The 22,023-nt window shown below is 41.1% G+C and overlaps 1 protein-coding gene across 2 annotated transcripts in view; it reads right to left on the bottom strand.

Annotated features, from left to right (window-relative positions):
• SGK1 (serum/glucocorticoid regulated kinase 1) overlaps window positions 1–22,023 on the bottom strand; it is an 83,492-nt gene that overhangs the window by 46,938 nt on the left and 14,531 nt on the right. Inside the window, exons 2-3 of one of the 2 annotated variants that reach the window (XM_086482412.1) lie at window positions 9,614–9,836; window positions 4,056–4,073 (exon numbers count right to left, since the gene is read on the bottom strand). In XM_086482412.1, coding sequence (XP_086338538.1) covers window positions 4,056–4,073; window positions 9,614–9,836 — 241 coding nt within the window. The remainder of the gene's footprint in view (window positions 1–4,055; window positions 4,074–9,613; window positions 9,837–22,023) is intronic. The other variant, XM_086482411.1, reaches the window with a different exon arrangement.

The raw sequence follows: 22,023 nt of genomic DNA, 5'->3' as shown, positions 1-22,023 counted from the left end.
GGATGCTTTAGGAGTAGGGAGGTGTTTGTTTTCCCCACCTACCAGACTTGAAAAGGTATCTAAATTGCAGTCTCTGCTTTCCTCAGACTTCCACTTCGCGCTTTCAGCAATAATATGTAGGAGGTACCAACAGTTATTAGCTCTTTTTTCTTATCTTTCAAGGGCAAGAGTGGATCCTATGGCATTCTCTTGAAGACCATTCTTGCATGTTAATCCTTATCCATGGTTTAGAGAAACACATCTGTCCCCTTTTCCTTTTTTCTACTTGTTTGCTCAGCATTACTCTGTAACATCTAATTCTGTCTGTACAATGTAGAAGACTTAAGTATTTAACTGTAGGCAATGGATTGTGCTCTAGAAGGCAGGTGTTGTCATCAGGCGCTATCACATCCCTCTTAAAATGTTTATTGGTTTTATCACATTTGCAGTTTGGTGGTTGTTTTTTGTTGGCTTTTTGGGTTTCTTGGATTTGTTTTGGTTTGGTTTTTTAAAAATCTCTCTGTAAATCCATTTATCTGCAGAAAGAAGAAAAAATCTTTGTTGCATAGGAAACCAAAACCCACATGGTTTCAAATGACAGGCCACTGCTAAGGATTTCTTAATTAGAAGGGTTTGGATTAATTTTCAGTTCCTTAAAGCTGGTCATTCCTAATCTATAGAAGTCCCGTGGCCCTGACTGCCTCCTCAGATGGAATTACCTGCCCGCCCCCCCCCCTCCCCCCCCCCAGCTCTCTATCAGGAAAATGTGATACTTATTTTCCTCCAAAATCAATTCCCCAACTTACGCAAAACTAGCAAGGGATGTTAAAACCAGTGCCTTCTTTGCCAGAAAGCTCCAAAATAGTTTTGAAACAGTGTAACTGTTCTGAGTCTGAGTAGGTTTTTTTTTGTTGTTTTAATGGTAATGTTAATGTGATGCGATACAACATAGGCCACACAAAATCTTTGTGCAGCTGTACTGGTGCTTTGGAAATAATTATCTTTCCATTAATGCAAATGGTCAAGAAAGTTGACTTATTATGCACCTCTCAAATCCAGAGAGTGCATTACAGAAAATCTTTTAGAATGTCCTGTGCTGACTGTTCAGAGGCGGAAAAAGATTTCACAAAATGGAAAGGGTATAATTGGATACAGAGCAAGCACGCTGTATTAAGATAGGAGACACTGAGGAGTCCTGGGATCTGCGAATTGCATTAAATTACCTTAAATGAGCAGCATGCGCTGTATTAACTAACATTATAATAGGATTTACAGAATGCATGACTTTTTACTATGGAGGACTTAGTCAATTATAACCTCTCCGTGCGAAGAGGAAAATTCTACAGAAAAGGTTATCTGGAAGTTCTAGACAGAAAAATAGTGATAATTATAAACTGCAAAGGAATGCAATAGGTGTAACACTAAGATGAGAACAAAATTACTTACTGTGTTACTCACACTGACCAAGACACTTGGGATGTCTTGTGATATCTGTGGCTTCTTGGGATAGACAGATTGGTGTGTATAGACTAGCTGGAGGAAGAAACAAGCTTTTCTTTATGGAACATGTTTTTGTGTTAGAAATGCATTTCTTTAGAGAGAAATGGCATACCAGACCCACTCTTTCTGATCCTCAAAAGCACAGTCTAGACAGGCCATGAAATGACCCTTGATGGGAAGGAGGAGATACAAATTCGCCAGGGGAGGAGATCTTTAGGAGGGTCAAGTCAAGGAGGTTTCAGCTCACCCCTCTGCTCCAAGCAGTCCTGCAGGTGACATGGTCCTAGCCCTGGCCAGGTGGAAGAGGTGGCCCTGCAGTAACTCCTGCCGTCTGCATCATCCTTGTCTCTGTGCACCCCTGACCATGTTATGACATGGGTTATTGCTCCCTTGGTGGATGGGCTTGAATTTGGTTTAAAGTCATACTCAGGTATTTTGCAGACCTAGTCTTTAGCGGTCTGCATGTGGTCTTATGCACGTGTTTGTGACAGAGTTATTTTATTTGCAGTGCTGTTACTCTTTAAGAGAGGAATATTAATTGCCTGTCAGATTGTTTTTATGACCTTATCACACAATGCAACAGAATCCTTTATTTTTCTACTATGAAACATTGAATTATCTTCAAAATGAGCTGAAGCAATGATTGCAAGATGAACAATAAACAGATTAAAATCAAACTCCAATACAGCAACTCCTGTGTCCCTGCTAAATATAACCTTTGAAGACCAAATCAATCTACCACAGCGTTAGGCTATAAAAAACATATTCTTTTAAAACAGAGTACTTTTTGACTGGTTTTGTTCACCTTCTTCTTTGACATCAGGTACTAAATACTTCCAGAAGCAGGATTCTGGAGAAACGGATAACATTGTTCCATTCTAGTACGAAAATCTCTTGGCCTTATGTACCTGACCACTTGCTAATCAGAAATTAGCCTTGTCTGTCCTGCATGACAGAACAAAACAAAACAGAAGTTTGGTCTACTGTGTCTGGCCCAATTTCCTCACACTCACTGCACTGGATATTTGCTGATTATTACCACCAATGTAGAAACTAATACTTTTCTTTGATCTCTATGACTGTCAGCAAAGTCATTTGGATCTCTGAGTGGAAAAGGTGCCAGATAAACACCATATTAATAGTAAAAATAATTAAGAAAGAAAAGAGAGAGAGAGATCGTTTCCAGTCCAGGTATTATGGAAACCCCATGGAAAGTACAATAAATAATTTTCCAGCTGCAGATGACCTCAGGGAAAACCCTTAACAATTACTTTCTTTAAAATAGGAGATATTTTAATTATTTTCAGTAGTGCTGTACTAGCACTCAAAAAGGAGGAGAGCATGGTTTTAGTTTTTGCTATTGACTTGTCCAATTAATTTACTAAATGTGTGGCACTTGAACAGACCTGTGATGGATGTACAAATGACTGAGTGCCTCACTGCATATTTGTAAAGCAGATGATTGATGTATCACATCATTTCTTTGAGTCATGGAACTGATTTATATGCTCTGTGCTATATAGACATTCGCTTTGTCAGTTGGGACTGTAAAAATCCCCACAGGCAATTGTCTGCTATTCAGTCTTTGCCATTCACTGAAATTACACATAATTTTAGCCTGTGCATTTGCAAACTGTGCTTTGCCATTTCCATTTGAAAACGCTTTTGTGTTAAACATTTTCGACTCGTCTAAATAAATATTATCCATAATAACCCTATATCAATCCATTACAAAACCATGAAAGTACGTACTGCATTTAGATTTAATCCCTGAAACAAAGCTTGTTCCCACCTCACTCGCATGTTGCTTTCACAGCTGATTCTCACAGCTGCTGAGAAATGTGAGCAATGGAGAACTCTAAGATTGCTTTTCATCCTGCTAAAGCTATAGGATCTGCAATAAAATCACATTTGAGTCACTGGTCTTTGGATATACACACAATTAAATTCCCAAAGTATAGACACCTATTGGCAGATACATAAGCCTGTGCTTATGGGTGGAGATATGCATTCAAATACACTCAATTCCAAATTCCATCAAAAATCCATTAGTGACACATTTATATCAATAGCTAAAAAAGCTTTAGTGCAATCAGCTAGAAACAACTATTTAGGAAATAGCTGTAAGCTATGCTGGTGAAAATGAGTTTTCCATTTGAGACTATCAACTTGCAGGATGAAGCTACAACTTTGACTTGTGATGATCCAGAAAATATAGACTTTCTGCAGCCAGAAGTTGCTGAATGGAGAGGAGTACAAAATACCTTCTTTACTGTTCTAATTGATCATGTTGAATCACTTGCTTATCTAAAACTCTCTTTCATTTTCAGAGAGTGTTATAATATATTTATGGAGCAGAATGTGATGACTGACTTGACTTGTATGTGAAAAATAGTCAAAGAGAAGCTATAGAGTTTCAGTGGTTGTGGATTCTCAATTTAAATTATATGTAGTATACAAATATTTCCTTTACTGGTTTTAACATCTTTTTCCTTTGGATTATGTTGGAAGTATCATTGTCAATACAACACGGAACATTGAAAATTGGGCTGCCCGATAGCTTATCTGTATGTCACTCTTATGAGCACAAGGTACTGTTCCCAAACTCAGTGGGATAAGCCCCCATCCTCCAGTTTTAGGCATTGCAGCAAAATATAATCTGAAATATGGAGTAATGAAGTGTAAAGGCAAGAACATCCTACACATGGATATATCAAACTCCAGCTGTAAATAAGGTTGACTCGTCTATTTTGACAGACAGCTCCAGATCCCTGTAATACTTCTGTTTAAAGTCTGCTTGCTTATAATGTTCAGTCTTTTATACCATATATAAGATTTTCTCCTTGTATCTATGCCATAGGTTAGCTTAAATGGAAACTTTTCAGTTGTTTTCCATTTTTGCTTTCCAGACCTATCCCTACAATTTCATTGTTGCAATGGAGCAGACAAATAAAGAGCCATATTTTTTTCTCAAATGAGTTTAGGAATATGGTTGTTTTCTTACTAGCAGCTTTTCCTGGTCGCAAGAAGAGACAAAAGGGAAATCAAAACTCACTGAGATGATCTTCATAAATGTTTCCTGAATCCCTGTATGTGGAGATTACAGCGTGCGGAAGACAACAAGATTTCTCACAGCAAATGTCAGCCTGAGCTGTAGGCTCATTCAACCGCTGGCCAGTTTGTCTGTCCTTTGCTCCTTGCCAATCTCTTCCCAAAAGATCTTGCTTATTAGGACCTCTACCAGCTGCTTCAAAGTGGCTCTCATTATACAGATGAAGGGAAAGAATGGTACAACTTGGCCTGCAAGGCCTTTCCCAGGCATTTGTTGCCCTGGTATCACTGGTCTGTCCTCACCCACACTAGGTATACTTATTTCCCTTCCCTTGCCTCCCTGGTTGTCTCCACAGGGGCAGAAGTAAATTCAGTGAATGAAGGGCTGTACTCCTCAAGGAATGGGTAGAGAGTCTGCTTTGCTGAGTGTGGGATTGACCTTCTGAGCTACCCTGAGCTGAGGTCTTCAGGAAGCTACTCTCTGTGGCACCCAGGGCTGCCTTCTGGAATAATCACATTTAATTTAAGGCCTTGCAGTGTGTACTGAGCATTTCTAATTATTCCATCAAAGTGCATTACAGTGTTTCTGTCTTTATCAAGTGTAACCTGCCATCAGGTTGTTAATTTGCCTAGGTTTATTAGAGGCTCTTACAGTGCTCTCCAAATTTGATTTCACTGAACAATTCTGATAGGGCTAAGATTTAAACATAGGTAAAAGCATTGTTCTTGCTGAGTTTTCGTCTCGAAATCCTTACCCAGCCACACCTAACCTCCCACCTCAGTGAGGAGTGTTAGAAAGCAAGGGGGTTTGGAAGCTCTGAATTTTCTTTCAATTCTGTTACCAGAACTTCTTTTTTTCACCTACGTTTCTTTTCCAAATTATGTTTTATTGCAACACTTTTCACATATATTGGTTCCAGATTAATTGTCCCATACCGGCCTTTTAGGATTTACATTTCCTCTATTGTGTATGTGCATGTGTTTGTGTATTAACTAGCACTCATCAGGGTGTAAATCACACAGTGCCTCGTTTCCAATGCAGATCATTAAATGTAGGAGGGCTTTTTATCCAAAATGTGTGAGAAAACCATCTTTCTCTAAAAAGCCCAATCAGATGTCACCAAACTCTTTATGGAGAGATAGGTACTTCTTTTTCTCATCTCCACATTTTCCTAGTCCATTAAAAGGCACTTATTTTCATGATGCCCCTTCACACAATGGATTTCACCTGAAACATGTTTCTTACCTGATTTAAAATGCGGGTTTCTAGAAGCTGTATGTTATTTATAGGAGAGCTATCTCAAATAATTGCCCAACTTTTAGCTTGGGTACATTCTTTTCAACATTCCTCCTCTCTGAAGCAAGACTTGAAATATGGTACAGCGCTGAAATCTGACTGAAATTGAGACCTGTCCTACACACAGGAGCTTTGAATGGTTTTTAATAGTAAAATAAATTCCTGCTAATGAATCTAATAGCATGATCCCAAAGTGTCTTTGAGAGTAATTAATTTCCAATAAGCTGCAAAAGACTTGTCCAAAAAGGTGCTAGCACTGAATTCCCTGCAGCCCTAAACAAGACTTTCCTGATGCTCCTTCACAAAAGTCACCAGGCATTGATGTAACACCATGCGTGGAGGAAGACGGGGCAACTCCCTCAGCAGCTTCCATCTCTTTGGCACTACCACTGCTCTTTTCCACAGCAGCAGCAAGAGAAGGTGAAGAGACCAAAACTCTTTGCCAGACCTAGCACATCGCGCCTGATGTGGGGACAGATCCCTCCTGGGGCTGGTGGGGCTCAGCGCTCGCTCAGCGCCCCTGAGCCCCCAGTCACGCAGTGGTGGCTGTGCTCAACACACAGAGATGCTCCCGGCAATTTAAAGTGATGTTGCTCAAATAAGGGAAACACATTAGTTTGCTCTTTCCCTCCTCTCATCCTTTAGCTAAGGGCAGCACAGGGCTTTTGTTTAGCTTTGGAAAGAAAAGACAGCTCTAAACATTCAGGGCTCTGGTCTACTAGATAGAGATGTGTCTGTGGTGCTTCAGGACAAATGCCAGCTGATAGATAGGGCAGCAGGAGCATTTTTAGACAAAGAGGAAAGAACAGAACAAGCCTTGAACCTAGCTGTTGGCTCTGTTTGAGAAAAAAAGAAGATATTTTAAGCTCACTAACAAGGTCTGTTATCTTTTGTTTATTTAGAGAAGGGTCTGAAACAAGGACATAACAATACAGTGTAAGAAGCATATACAGATCATGCAGCATATAAAGGATTTTTTTTTGTGTGTGTATGAGTATGATTTACCTCTAATAACCAGCTTGCTAAAACCTCACCTGAGAGATTTACATCACACCCAATTTTCACCATTTCCTCTCTCCCTATTTACCAGACTGCTAAGCAGGTCTAAAGGGTGGTTTGCCTGCCCTTTCAAAACCAGCTTATTTACACCGGGTATTTGTTGTACAGCCCAGTGATTTAATTTGAAAGGAAATTTACCCTCCTCATCAAGCCAGTGAGTTTTACAGAACCTGAAGTATGTAGATAGATGTGGAAAAGCGAGGAATGGTTATTGTAAATCATTACCCTGGCAGTGGTCCAAAGCCCTTAGGCCTTCAGCTGTTATGCTGGTAAAGCAGATATAAGCTTCCACATAACTAATCCACATCAGTTACAAAAAACAATAATATACCTATGTAAGTCAGTGATGTGAAAATTAGCATGGTTTTCTGGCAATGTTTGAAAATTATCTAGTCCATTGTGTACGATGTAGAAAAATATCATAAAAATACAGCGATAATACACTATCATACCAATAATAGAGGAGACTTAGTAGAGGTTACATCAGTAACCATTTACAAAATCCAACTGACACATGCCTTAATAGAAAAGCCTGGGGAGGTGGAAATGGAAACATGTCATAAGAAAAAATCTCATTATTTAAAATACTTTCAGTTTCAATATAATCTTATTTACATTAAGTCGATTTTTAAAGACTACACAATTACCATCACAGTAAACAAGCAGTAATGATTTTTTTTCCCTGGCTTTGTGTTGGAAATAAGAATAGGAATACAGACATTTGTTCCCTTGGGTGATCTGGTTTAATCAGGTTGTTTTTTAGAAGGCCTTTTCCAAACTGATCAGAATACCCTGAAATGTGTCAGAGAAAGCTTGTTGCCTAGAATAAGCCTTTAATAACATTTCACAGCTGATTTCTTTTTGAGTTAATTTGCCCTTGAGCAAAAGGACAGAGTCAGTAGGACCCCTGTTTGCATCAGTGTTGGACATAGCACAAAGGAATTGTAATCACTGGAGCAGTACCTGGTTGCAGTATTGAAAAGCAGAGAAGGAAGAGTAATGGGGAAAAAGAGACAAGAATTAGTCAGGAGAGACAACTGGCACACTCCAAGCTCCCTGCTGATTAACGGAAGCCACATTCTCTTCTCCTTGAAATACTGATTGTCTCTGTTCAAGTTCATTGGTTTAAAGTGTAGGGAGTTACTTCACATTTATGCAGCTTGTGCCATTTGTAACCCCTGAACAGAATCTCACCTAGTAACTCACTTTAAACCTGGAAAAGGTCAGACATAGAGCTCCTTCAGCCTTTATTATTAAAAGCTTCCTGCCTGGTTTTACTGTAGAGAAAGAGGCAATGATCTTACATTTAATCACATCAAAGACTGTGCTTTAAAAGACTCCTTATGGAGGATAGCTTTATCCAAGGAGTCTTTCGCCAGACGACGTGATTTTTAAAGCAGCGTGCAAAATATCCGTCTTGCTGCAGACTCCAGCTGCTGAGTAAGCAGCCTCTCCGCTGCCTGCAGTAAGGAGACTGAGAGAGAGGTCTGGGGGAATCTGCGTTCAGCCAAATCTATCCCATATGCATTTAAAACCTAATGGAAATCAGTTGTGAGGCCTTACAGCTGTATAGGAGGAGTACATGTGATTTATGGCAAGGCAAAAGATTTGCAGAATCCTCCGTCTTGGTGCTTTCATTTCTTAACGCTTCAGCCTGAGCAAAGTTAATCTTCTTAATGAAGTAAAATGGAGGAGTAATTAGCTCCTCTGCTTGTGCATATGTTTCACCAAAATGCCTTTGCTGGGTTTCTGAAGTGCACAGGACTTCCGTTTTTACCTGCTGTTTGAATTTCCATGTTTAAAAATGCAGCAGATGTAGCATGAAAAAATGTTTCTGCTGTGAGCTGTGTGCTAAGGCTCTGATAAATGCCTTGTCAAATTTGCTTTGCTTTGTACTTGGAAAGATTCTTATTTGTTTGCTTTTATGTTTCTACAACTCTCTCCTTTTTTTTGTGAGCCATTTCTAGGCGGGGATGTTCTGTCAGGGATGACGGGCTCTGAGCACAACTTTCTGTTCTGCATCTGACTTTTCTCCACAGGGATTAGGTGGACCTGAACTATGAATGAAAGGTCCAAAGTCTGCCTCAGAAAAGCCTCTTCTTGAGCATTTCATCTCAGCTCTTACAGTTTTGCCACCTTCACATCTGTGTGCAACTGCCCAGCACAACACACAGAATGATGTTGTCATTTCTAACATACCAGCATGACTCGAGGCCAACCAGGGTTCCCCTTCCACTTAAAAGACCCACCAAATCATTCACCTCCTGCTCGGGAAAACTCCCTGAGCCAAATTCTTGTTTCTAAAGAGAAAGCTAGATATGGCTTGGGGAGAGAAGAAGGATGGTCTTGTAATTGTGGGACAAAAGGGAAAAAAAATACCAAGTCCTTGTCCTTTTCATTTTCTTGGAAGGAAAATATCACTTCTCCGCACCTCAGTTTCTGTAAACCAGGGAAATACTACTTAGTGTTACTACTAATCTGTTTAAATACTTTTAAATACTGTGAGACTACATCACAGCACTTTAGTGAAGAACCTTTTGTTTCTCATGCTGTCCATGGGTATCAAAGTTCAAGGTAGAAAGCAGAGCCCAGATGTGCACAACAGCCTTGGTCAGCAGAGTTTCGGATTTCCGATAATCCCTTCTCTCTGAGGCAAGCACATTCTCCTAAATACAGACACGTTATCAGTGTGAAACATGTAAACAAAGTTTGGGGGAAGGAAAGAGCCTCTTACTTTGCTGCTTCTCTGGCTCTCCCAGGAGCAGGACTCTGCCTCCTGAGGAGTGATCCCTCGCTGGAAAGGGTGGTCGCTCAGGCAGGTCTGGCACAGCGGAGGCTCGAGTTCTGAATCCCCTGGAGGTAAATGCACCACAGTGGGCCCCGGGTATTTGAGGCTGGCATGTGGGTGCTTTTCAACGCTGACCATCGGGCTCTTAATCCATCTTCGTACCTGCCAACACAGAAAGAGGTTATGGACTCTCTTTGCTTTATGGCAGTCACTGGGGTAGCACAGCAGGGTTTCTGATGCAGATAAATGCACAGACTGGGGAAAGTAATCAGATACGTATGGGATCAGGATTAATTTTCTATAGGAGAAAATACTAGGCTGTGTCGGGATGCATGTGTGAACACACACCAGAGCCAGGCTTTTCATGCTGAGAATAATTTGCTGTTTTGTGCAAGTCTGCCATAAGTTTATCTACAATACAAAGATTTATAAAGATATTAAAATATACGGTAGACTGCTAAGAAGAGAAAGACAACTACCCAAAGCAAGTACTCCCAACCTAGACAGCTCAATTCCCCCTGTGGAAAGAAAGCAGACTTTTTTTGCAGCTATACGGTTATAATACTATAAGATTTCTACAGTCCCTTTTCAACAACAATATCTTTTGTTTCATCTCTGACTTCATATACTATCTCAGCTTTTTCTGTGCCTCCTGTCACTACATTCAAGAGTCAGTTTCTCATATTGACCTGCCCCAAATTTTGACCCCAACTCCTCTAATCTGCCTTCCACTGCCTTCTCCTTGTCTCTGCAGCTCCCCGTCTAGGACCTGGTGCACTACAGCATGAAGGACACTTTTATGAGTGTAATATGGTGCGCTCGCAGGGCACGATGTCAGCCTTGTGCACTTTGCTTGCCGTTCCTTTCACTTCTGTGACTGTTTTCTGCTGTGTGAATCAAAAGTATTGGATTTTCTAACAGGGTAAGTGGAGGAGTAAAAGACTTTTGAGCTCTTTTTCCAAGTCATTTTGTACCACAAAAGCAAATACCACTACATAAGCTGTGCTATATTTCCACCCACTCTGATAAAAATTCTCTCATTTCACAGAATCAGAGAATGGCAGGGGTTGGAAGGGACCTCTGGAGATCATCCAGTCCAACCCCCTGCTAAAACAGGTTCACCTAGAGCAGGTCACACAGGACTGCATCCAGGTGGGTTTTGAATATGTCCAGAGAAGGAGAATCCACAACCTCCCTGGGCAGCCTGTTCCAGCGCTCTGCCACCCTCAAAGTAAAGAAGTTTTTCCTCATATTGAGGTGGAACTTCCTGTGCTCTGGTTTGTGCCCATTGCCCCTTGTCCTGTCACCACTGAAAAGAGCCTGGCCCCATCCTCTTGACACCCGTCCTTCAGATATTTATAGGTGTTGGTAAGGTCCCCTCTCAGCCTTCTCTTCTCCAGGCTAAAGAGCCCAAGGTCTCTCAGACTTTCCTCATAAGAAAAATGCTCCTGTCCCCTCATCACCTTCATAGCCTTCCGCTGGACTCTTTCCAGTAGTTCCCTGTCCTCCTTGAACTGTGGGGCCTACAAGTGGACACAGTACTCCAGATGTGGCCTCACCACGTCAGAGTAGAGGGGGAGGATAACCTTCCTTGACCTGCTGGCCACATTCTTCTTGATGCACACCAGGATACCATTGGCCTTCTTGGCCACAAGGGCACATGGCTGGCTCATGGTCAACTTCTTGTCTACCAGAACTCCCAGGTCCTTTTGAATGCTAGTGATAGATAGGGGCATATCAGGAGGTGTCTCACCAGCCCAAAGGGGGAAGGCTCAGACAAGAAGAGCTGAAAGCCCAACGAGCTTCCTGTGGACAGGAGGCAACCCCTTTGCTCTGCTATCTGAGTCTCCCATCCATGCAGGGGAGGGGGCTGGGCTGCAGGGATTCACTCTGGGGTGCACAGTGCTTGTCTCCCTCTGCTTCTGCAGGGCAAAGCCAGAAAAAGCACTTGGCCTCAGCATCGCCATGCTTCATTAGGAGATGATATTCACTTTTAGAAGATGCTTTGCATCAGGAAAATAAACATTTCACGTTACGTTAATCATGAGCACAATGCCAAGTGTTTGATTAACAGTGGAAGTCTATACCACAGCAACTGGTTACCAGGATCATGTATGATAAACTGAATGAAACGTAATTAACCAGCCTTCTGCTGGTGACTCTTCCGTAAGCGACACACCCGCAATTGCCCTGCTGTGCTGACCTGCCAGAAGTCTCAAGGTTAGGAAGAATTCTCTTTCTCCTATATGGAAACCAAGCAAATAGATATCCTTTGTGGGCAAAAGAGCCACTTCCCATTGCATTTCCCATTCGCATTTGTTAGCAACATCAGTTTGTGTGGATGGTATTAATCCCTGCTTCCATGCTCTGGAACATCCCTACAACTCCAGCCCCCCTTTTGCTCACTATAGCTCTTGGTCGCTATAGCTGGCAGGTGCTATATCTGCTGGCTTTTGTAACAAACTTTACTGAATTGAAACACAAGTGCTTAAAGTTCTGCAGAATCATTTTTCCAGGACATTAAAACTAATGTATGTTTTTTATTGAACTTCTCTGCTCTTATAATTCCTAAATTCTCTACTAGTGCAGAGATATTGTTGGCTCACCGTTTTCCTTATCCAGACTTTTCTAGCTTCAGGTTCGTGGGTTGAAGTTGTAGGGGGAGGGGTTATTTTTTTTGGATTTCATTTGAATAGACATATTTTGAAACCGATCTTTTGACTCTGGTAGATTTTAAACACATTTATTTTTGCCAAGCATAATTGATTCTATGATTATTAAGCATATGATTAATTATATTACTCTCCCCAAGTAAATTCATGGTTGTGTGTCTTGATCTAATTCCAGAACGTGGTATATTGAAAAGAATAATTATATTCCTGGTCAAAAATCTGTGCTTGATTTTCCAGTGTGGCTTGATTATGGGAAGCATACAATGCTTTTAATGTGATTCTGAGAGGAGTAAATGACTGTTCATTTTATTCTTTTTAAGTTAGGCCTGGTGAACGGTTGTTTTATGACCTGGTTCTGCCTTTCTTCCTTGACATCCTGTATCTTCAGTCATACTATTAAGGGTGCACACACTGTGCAAAAGTCTTCATGAAAGAAGACTCAAACTGACAGCAGAGAGTAGCCTGGGCTGCAGTGAGATGCAGGTTCAGTTTTTCTTAAAAATTCAAGGGATGTGGCCCAGTCTTTCACTCAAAACTGCTCGATTGCATAGAGCATCAACTCAGGCAGGAATTCAAATGCAAATCTGGGTCTGAGGTTTCATTAAGACCCAATGATGTTTGCATTTATGATTTCAGATTCAGGGCATTCCCAGTGACACAGTTAATCAATAATTTCTATTGTAGCTTCACCTGTTGTTTCACTGTCTTGTGTTTCCATTTACAGATCTCTAGCCTGCATGCCTATTAAAAAACATTCAAAATGTGACCTGAGTACTCGTGATACTGCAAAATCTGTCTGTACCAAATGATCTTGTAGCTGTACATTTTAATGGCAATGAAATATATATTCAGCAGCATAATGATCACAAATTAAAGTTACCCACCAGTGCTTTAACGGGTGTGAGTGGCAATGATGAAAGAAAGTAACAGGGTGTGTGTTTTATGAAGCTGCACATGCCCAAGTGTAGGTGGCATCTTCTGCCTCTAGCATCAGCAAGGGGTCCTTCAGTTCAGGGTGAATCCTAAACAGTTTTTCTACTATTGTTTATTCCAGGCTGACTCCTAGTTTTAACTTGGGTGCACCCTTTTTCTCTGAATAACTTTCTGCTGCTTGAAAATGTGGGGTTAAACTGATATTTTCGCATGACAGATCCATGTTATTTATACATTACAGCCTGTACTGGGAGATGAAAAAGAAGTATGATTACAAACACTGATCTGGTCAGTTTGTTGTTCGATTTAATGCAACAGGATTTTGGGGAAACTAGGGTGTGAAAATTTCAGGAGCATCCAGCTTTGAGATTGAATGGACTAGCAGTATATACTTTTTTTAAAATTGTTGGAACCAGTTCAAATAGGTTAGTGCACGCACAGTTCAAGTGCACTGGCAGAGAAAGCGTTTAAAAAACCCTCTAGTTTTCCCTTGTGGGATCAGGCAAAGTTCAGGTTCATATACATCCAGCCATGTCTGCTCAGTGCAGGATGCCATGCTGACTCAGCGAAATACACATAACATTTCAATAAACTTAACTGAGTCACTCTGAAAAGTAATATATAATCTACAAACATCAATAGAAACCCGAGACCTGCATAGCTAAGCCCAGGGAAGTTGTTTTTCTTCTTTTTGAAGTCTTCGCCTCTGACCAAGGCGCCAAGCCGGGGCTCTGCGCTGCCTGCCCGCGCGCCCAGACCTGCCCAGAGCTGCTTGAGGGGATGCCGCTTCAGTGGGTGCCAAGGCTCTGCGTCGAGAGCTGGCGCGTTTGTTACTTTTAGAACTTGCCTACATGGATGGGTTAATGTCCGCTGGCCCAAGCACGAAGTAGGTAAATACACACTCAAGCCTTGTTTGGATGGTTTGGGGTTAAGATGGGCTTAATTAATTCTGTAGCCATTTGCTTCATTCGCCTAAGTTAAAATTTCAGGTTTTGTTCAGAATTGAAAGGTCCATGAGGACTTTAATAACATTTAACGAATCTCCTCTGATTTCACATCTTCAGGTAAACCAGACTAATGTTCCTCAGTGTCCCTCTGCAAACAAACCCTACATATGCCATTTGAAATTCACGGATAAAGCAGAGTAACATGCACAGAAGAGTGTGGTAATTGTTACCAACACTCTGAGTGGAAAACGAAATGGTCCACCACTGACTTTCAACATGTATTCCTATCTAAAAGCATTGAAAATATTGATTTGAAACTGGAAGTATGAATTGGCAGCACCTTCACGGCAGCGAGGCCAAGAGGAGACTTCAGAAGAAAAACAACTTCCCTGAGCTTAGCTATGCAGGTCTCGGGTTTCTATTGACATTTGCAGATTATATATTACTTTTCAGAGTGACTTGGTTAACTTTATTGAAATGTTATGTGTATATATTAGTCATTGAATTGTAAGTCTACACTATAGGTTTCTGTTTAGCTTTAACCTTAACAGACTTTAAAGATTTTTGTGTATTTAATATTTACATTTGCACTAGACAAGTGCCTTAGATCTATAGCTCTGTTTGACTTGCGCTATCTTAAATGTCACTAAAGATTTCAAAGTGCAAAGCTTCATTTCCTTTGAATTCGCTTCCATTAAAAAAACTCCCACACTGAATTGCACAAAAAAAAAGAAAAACAATTTTGAAGAAATTTCTCACAGTTTCTTCCCTGACTGACAAAGACAGATTAACAAGGAGCAGATGACAGTTTGTCATTTAGGGCATTGTATGATGCTCAAATATCGCAGTGCTAGGTGCATCATTCTTCATGGCAATGTAAGAAGTATTTGATTATTCAAATATATTATTTTTTCATTCTTACCATGATATCCATCTACCAGTAAATAAACAAGATCCTGCTCCTAGCTGCAGGAAGCAATTGTGTTCTGATCTGCTTCTGAAGATTTCCGTACTTTCATTTCCAAAGCAAGGCTCTTTAAACTCCCCAGGCAACTTCATTCACCATTACAGAGTATAAGCATCTGGCTCTTTAAGTGTCTGAAATAATATGAATAGGAGTGAGCAGAACAGAAAGAGCTCCCAGTTTCTCTTGCCCAGTCACGACTATGGGGGGGTTTTATGTCTTTTTCTTATCAACATCTTGTATCTGCTAGAAATTGCTTCTACTACATGCCTGTTGTGGAGCGCCCAACAGTTTCTGGTTAAGCGATAACTGCATTTGTGAGATTTACTGTTCCCGCACTAATTCTTTGAAGGTACAACCTCAGAGGCCTGTGCAGATAGACATGAATCTGCTTTGCTGGTGGTGTGAGCTGAGCAGCTTCCAGTCAGCCGTAGTGCAGTAGCTGCATGTCAGCATCCCATCATGCTCAGGGTTAGTGTCTCATGCTGCTTTCCGAGGCTGAGCAAGAGATCATTTGTTCCCATCTGTGCAGACAGGCTTGAGATTTGTCAAATATTGCCTTACTGCTATTAGCTAGAAGTTGTTTCAAAATGTTTCAGGAAACCCTTGCCTTGTCTTGATTTGGAGAGAAAAAAAATCAAAGCAAGAAAAAGATAGTTTACCAAAATTATCTGTGAAACATTATTAGCTTTAATATATCTACTAACCTCAATAATTTCTGAAAAGAAAGAGTTTTGAAGACATCAATGCACCTCATTTCAACTTTTCCAAATCAAATGTTACACATTTTTGAGTGAAATGATGTTTTTTCCTTTTTAGCCTTGACATAGGACAATTTGTTTGGAACAAATGCAGTCAGCTTCACACTCACAGACCTTCATAGCTGGGCATAAACTTAGCATACCTCTCCACCCTGTCACATTTTAGGATTTTTTGAAGTTCTGGTTTTGTTGGACTATGAAAAGATGTTCGCAGCTAGTCAAAGTTGTTTGGTATTTCTTGTACCCCCTTCAATGACCACAAAAAAAAATGATGAAAATTTTCCCCATTCTTTCAAGATAAGTGAATTCAAAGGAGTGTTGTAGACCCTTCTAGCTTGTAGCCACCTGTCACTAATCCTAAACTAAACTGAAATGTGGCTGTTCTTAAAGAACAGCTTTAATACCTTTTTCCCAAGCATGATCTATGATATTGCTGAAAGTTGCATAAATTGGGGTTTTTTTTGGGTTTTGCTTTTTTTTTTGGGGGGGGGGGGGTAGGTGGTTTGGTTTATTATTTTTTTTATTTTATTTTAAAGGCTCTTTATTTTCTGGCTCATTTACTCTAGTTTCTTTGTTTGCTTTACTTTCTAAAAACATGATATCAAATCGTGATAATCGCTCAGACTAGAATATTGCCAGATGTGATTAAACGAGATTTGCCAAGTTCCAGGGTTTATTTCCAGTCCTGGCTTTCCCTCTTATGTAATAGCAAACAGATACGGCTTTTAATTTCATATGGCTCAGTTGTCAATGGCATCAGTCGACTCAGCACATTTTATACTTTAATCAGGTATTCATAAGCCAGTCCCCAATCACTGTAATCATGAACAATATTTTCCATGAGAGAAACACCAGCCTGTTCTCTCGGGCTGCTACCCATGCAGCTGTGGCTTTTGCTGGAGGGAAGCAGCTGCTGACGGCACCAGTGGTCATCCTGGGGTGTCCTCCCTGGCTCTGGAGACTGGAAAGCCTAGTACTTTTCAGGACACCGACATGCTTGTTTGCTGGCTTCCTAGCTGAAGGCTTGACTCAAAAGTGCTGAATACACTGGGAAGCAAAAGGGACCTTATGCAGGAACCTAGTGTCTTGCTTTTTGGGATCCCTTGACATAGAGATTAGGCCCTTTGTGGATGTGAGAGTCACTTTACTGCACTAAGACCCTGTGCCTGGTACAGACTATTGATTTTAGTAGGATTTCACAATATAGTGTGAAGATACGTGTTCTGGAGCAATTTGATAGGCCATTAGATATCTAAAATTGCAAACATTTGCTGAGGACTGAGGGTAAACTGAATGCTGGAATGGTTTAAGGGAAATTGTGGAAATGCGCTTGGAGGTCCACTATTAGCGACTAGTTCTCAGTGAAACATCACACCCATCAACCCAACAGTACCAAATTTAATCTGATGGCCTGTGCAACCATATACTCTGTACGGCAGCATTTTCTTCCTCTGAAACTTTGAACAGGTGTTTTTCATATTTTTGTGGAGGATTGGAATAAACTGCTCTGTGTGCTTGAACTCTTCTGTACTTAAATTTCCATTCTTCATGAGTGCTCTTGTTTGCATCAGTTTGTGGGTTTTATGGCTCTCAATCAGCTCCTATTTACTCTACATGTTGCATTGCAAAGTCTCTGGCTATTAATTTCCCTACCAGACAGTATCGAATGCCTCGACTGTGATCTAGGTCAGTGCATGTGCGTGTGTTTTAGTTCTGCCTCCCAGTGATATCAATTGTACTTTTTTCCTTCTCCAGTTGCAGTTCATCCGATCCTTTCTTTCCTTTTCCTGGCATTATCTAATTGCACCTCGGACTAGGATTTGAATTTTCATCCATTATGTAAGCCTTAGGTGGACACGGAGCTCTTGGAATCATCTCCCCTGCAGCCTTGAGGGCGACTATCAGGAAACCTATTTAAATTACAATTAGGGAGATTACAGAATGAAAAGCTCCATTGTTCAAACTGTATACAGTCATCTACTTAAATGGAAAGTGGTAAATGAGAGCCAGGCTGGTTAATGCCCAGACTGAGATATATCACTACTCTTTGCTGGCTTCGACATTTAATTTGTCATGTCCCATGGGAAATGCAGCACAGCAAAAGAATCAGTTTGTCAAATCACCTCAAGCTATTTTTTCCCCTCCAGAGCCCTGAGACACATCACTTTGTTGATTAATAATCACATTTTATTTAAGAAGGAAAGTGAAGGGCAACTCACTGCATAGTCATCATTTGCTGCTTTCTCTGCAAGCTGAGAAGCTGCTGGCTAAAAAGCAGGCTGAGGCCAAATAACAGAGCGCATTGTTTCCACCCAGGCCTGGATGAATATGGCCTGGATTCATGGAGAGTTCAGCCCTCCAAGTGTGTCAGGAGAAAGGTTGCCTGCATGTAAGCGAGATCCAGAAAATGTCGAATTGGCCACAGCTCAGGGTGGAGGGATGCAGGGAAGGACGTTCTTTACAGGAGCCCCGGCGCACTTCAGTCAGGAGCAAGACAGAGGAATGCAACTCTGACTGTCACAGGACTCCTGCAAGGCCTAGAGAAATCTATGCCAGTTCTCTGGGGTTCAGTTTCTCCTTCCACCCTTCTCTTCCTTTGCTGTTTCATCATAAGTTCTTTAACAAATCTTTGTGGAGACCCTCCACCTTTGTGGCTGCCCGTGGGTGTGTTTCTAATAAATTTCACAAAGAAGAGCACGTGAAGGTGTATGTGATGGTCTTAACTTGATGTCTTTCATGATCTTTCTCTCATCCCAGCAACTGCTGAAACGTAACGGCCAGATTAGAGGATTGATCTATCCTAGTTGGATTTTTTTTTTTGAGTGTGTAATAATCTTCTGCCATCTCCATCTGCCTCCAGCTAGATGGATTTATGCCCTACAGCCATTGGGCAAACTTATCTGGTGTAAATGTCCATCCCACCACCAAGCTCAATGCAAAGTTCCCCTTCAGTTCATGTCTCCAGGTTTCCTCCCATAGAAACCAGTGCGCACAGTTGTCCCAGCATGACAGGGGCTGGGACATGCACCTGGGTCTGAAGTCTGGGAAGTGCTTGTGGGTTCCCCAGACCCAGGTACACTCCTGGTTCACACTGAGAGTTTGACCTGTTCTGTGCCACATCTCTGCTCAGGTTCGTTGTGTTGTGCTGAGCATCTCAGGGCTTTTGTCATGGTTTTTAGTCAGTATTGCTATCTACACACAGGCACACTTTCCCACACCAAAGTATTTCACTTGCCATAACAGCATCTGGCAGAATTCAAATGTATCTAAGAGGAAGCATAGTAAATGTTTCTGTATTTGTTGTTGTCATCAGTTGCAGTATTAACACTTGAAGAAAATATGGCAGATTTTTATGATCTTAAGTGTGAATGACATGTCTCCAGACCACAGCAGCAAGTCAGCAAAGGTGAGATTCTTAAAAAAATATGTTGGCATGTGATTGTAGTCAAGCACCAACCCCAGAAGTTGATGGGCACAAAAATGACTTGAGGAATTTGGGATCCTTTAAGTATTCGTTTAAATATTCCTGCTGAAAAAATTGTATCCATGTAATCAAGGCATGAAGAGCAGCAGTAAACTTAGGCACACCAATAATGCCAACAACGAGTGTTAATGAGCACACAGACAACTCCCTGGCTGAATTTCCTGTTCCAGTCAATGGGAAAGCTCTTGCCAACTCCAGTGGTGCAGGAGAAAGTCTGTAAGACCCACATCTCACATTGATAGTTAAAGTAGCTTTTGCTGTGCCCTTATATTGACTGGCTAATTTGTTTGAAATATGGTACCAAAAAAATCCAAACAACTGAACAGGCACCACTTAGGCTTTTCTTCTCTTCCTTCCTCCCATGCTGTCCTTGATAACAATTGTTAGTCTCATGGGATTCTTTTCTCTGTGAATAAATAAATAACTGATGTGCTGGAATCAGGTAAGAGCTCTTGGATCAATTGTAAGCACTGATGGCACTTGTTTCTACAGGAGATGAGACAATAGATTCATTGTGCATGCTGGTGTATAAACACCCTCTCTCTGCGTATTATGTCAAAGAGGAAAACAAAACAAAATGGGGTTTATTGTGTATGTGCAAGTCTAATCTTTCCAGGCTACCAAGTAAAAAATGCTTTTCATCTAGATCAAATAAAAACATGAACAATACAACCCCAAATCCTATCCAAATAGTCCGAGGCTGCTCGCTCGTAACTTCACTTCTCTATTCTCTGTTTTATGTGACCAAAGCTAATTGTCAGTAAATCTAGGCAATGTTTATTTTAACTCCTGCTCTGATAGACACCACATCCCACATCTCGAGTCAAAGCCTCAAAGCAGTCTGCAGGGTACTGTGAGCATCTGAGTCAGACGCAGGAGCCAGGGAATGCATGTTCTCATGTGGATGGGCTGAATGAAAAAAAGCTCAAGAGAAACAAAGATATCTCACTGTACTTTTTTTTCCTTCCAGTCTTCTGATGCAATAATTATTTTGCATACTTCAGTAGTCTGGGCTGAAATATCATAGAATAATAAAGCTTAACTACAGTGTAAGAATAGTGGCTGCAGTGGATATAACAGCAAGTCCCATTCAGTAGTCATCTTTAGCTCTTCAGTCAAAAGCTTCATACTGTTCAGAGCAGTGAAGCACACTTTGTGAGGCCTGAAATTAATATCATTCTTATTCTTACTTTGAGCCTGATACTGCACTTCACTAATCTCCTTTTGATTTGGCAGAAGGTGACCCCTGTAATTTGTTACATAATATTGCATACCATCCTAATTTTTCATCGATCTTTAAGGCAGTTGGGACCATCAGATGGGCTGATTTAGGGTGCCCAGTCCTTCTGGCCCTGCAAGACAGACCTGCCAAAATGTCCACAGGGCTGCGAGACAGACCATAGAGCTCAGAAAGCTGCAATATTCCCGCAGTGGCTCCAGGTGAGAGATGACAGTGGTTTTTCACAGGTCAGCTCCTTTGCAAGGCAAGGCTGGGCTGGGAGCTGGCAACAGGGACTTGGGCAGCCCATGCGGGCTCACCTGCAGTGTGTCATGGCAGTGCCATGGGGAAAGCTGGCACAGCCCCAGTCAGGAGTCCTGCTTGAGCACTCAGGAGCTCTGGGGTGGCCCTGTCATCTAACAGACCTCTGGGTAACACAGACAAAAGAAATGCCTTTATTCTTCTGTCATAGGAGATGTGTTTGCTCAAAGGCACATCTTCCGGGAAAATACCTACCCTTTCTCTTCCTATCTTTTTCTAGCAGCCAATTTCCCTTTGCTGTTGAGTTGTTAGAGAATACAGGAGAAACAGAAAGTCCTGATCACTCAAATTAGCCGTTTTTAAATGGCATCCCAGCTGAGTTGCTGTGCACAGCAGTGTGTGAGACACTGATACATTTCAATTAGGATTTAAAACATTATTTTATTCTGAGCCACACAAGAACTTATGTCTTAAACCACCATCTTTGGTGGGGATTTAAGCTAGAAGAAGGTTTTATAATTCAGACGTTTTGACAAATTAATCCAGTGCCAAATGCGACCAATTCTTTTAAGATCTTTTATTGATTTTTCATCTTAATTTTTCCCAGCAAGGATGATAAAAATGAACTTATGGGGAGCGGCACCACTTGATACATACCCTGTCGCTGTAGGAAAACATATGGTCCTTGGTAATTTGAAAAGAAAACATATATCTTCCTGTAGCAATTGCTCAGACTGAAAGTAAAACTCCTTAACACAAGAGACTCTTATGAGGTTAACATCTGATGGTTAATGATTCAAAACTTTCTGTGCATGATATACTTTTAAGAAACAATGAAATCTAGCTCAGTCTATCTGAAAGGTGGACCTAACATTTATAGCATTTCCTGCTCCCAAAGCCACAAGCAACATTTATTTATAGTCTCATGAGGAGAAAACTATTATTTTCTGGTTAATTTTCAGCCTGCTCTGAAATTTGTTTGAATTTTTGCCAAGCTTCCCCTCACTCTGTGGAGGCTAGATGCTTCATCCACTTGAGGAATAGGTCTTAGAGTCCTCCTTGGAGAGTGGGAAATGACTCAATGCTTTGAAAACAAAACAGCAAACAC

Source organism: Leptosomus discolor, chromosome 2, assembly GCF_034619465.1.
Source record: "Leptosomus discolor isolate bLepDis1 chromosome 2, bLepDis1.hap2, whole genome shotgun sequence".
NCBI lineage: Eukaryota > Metazoa > Chordata > Aves > Leptosomiformes > Leptosomidae > Leptosomus > Leptosomus discolor.
Note: the sequence above shows the minus strand (reverse complement) of the source record. Positions and strands in the feature narration are given on the sequence as shown.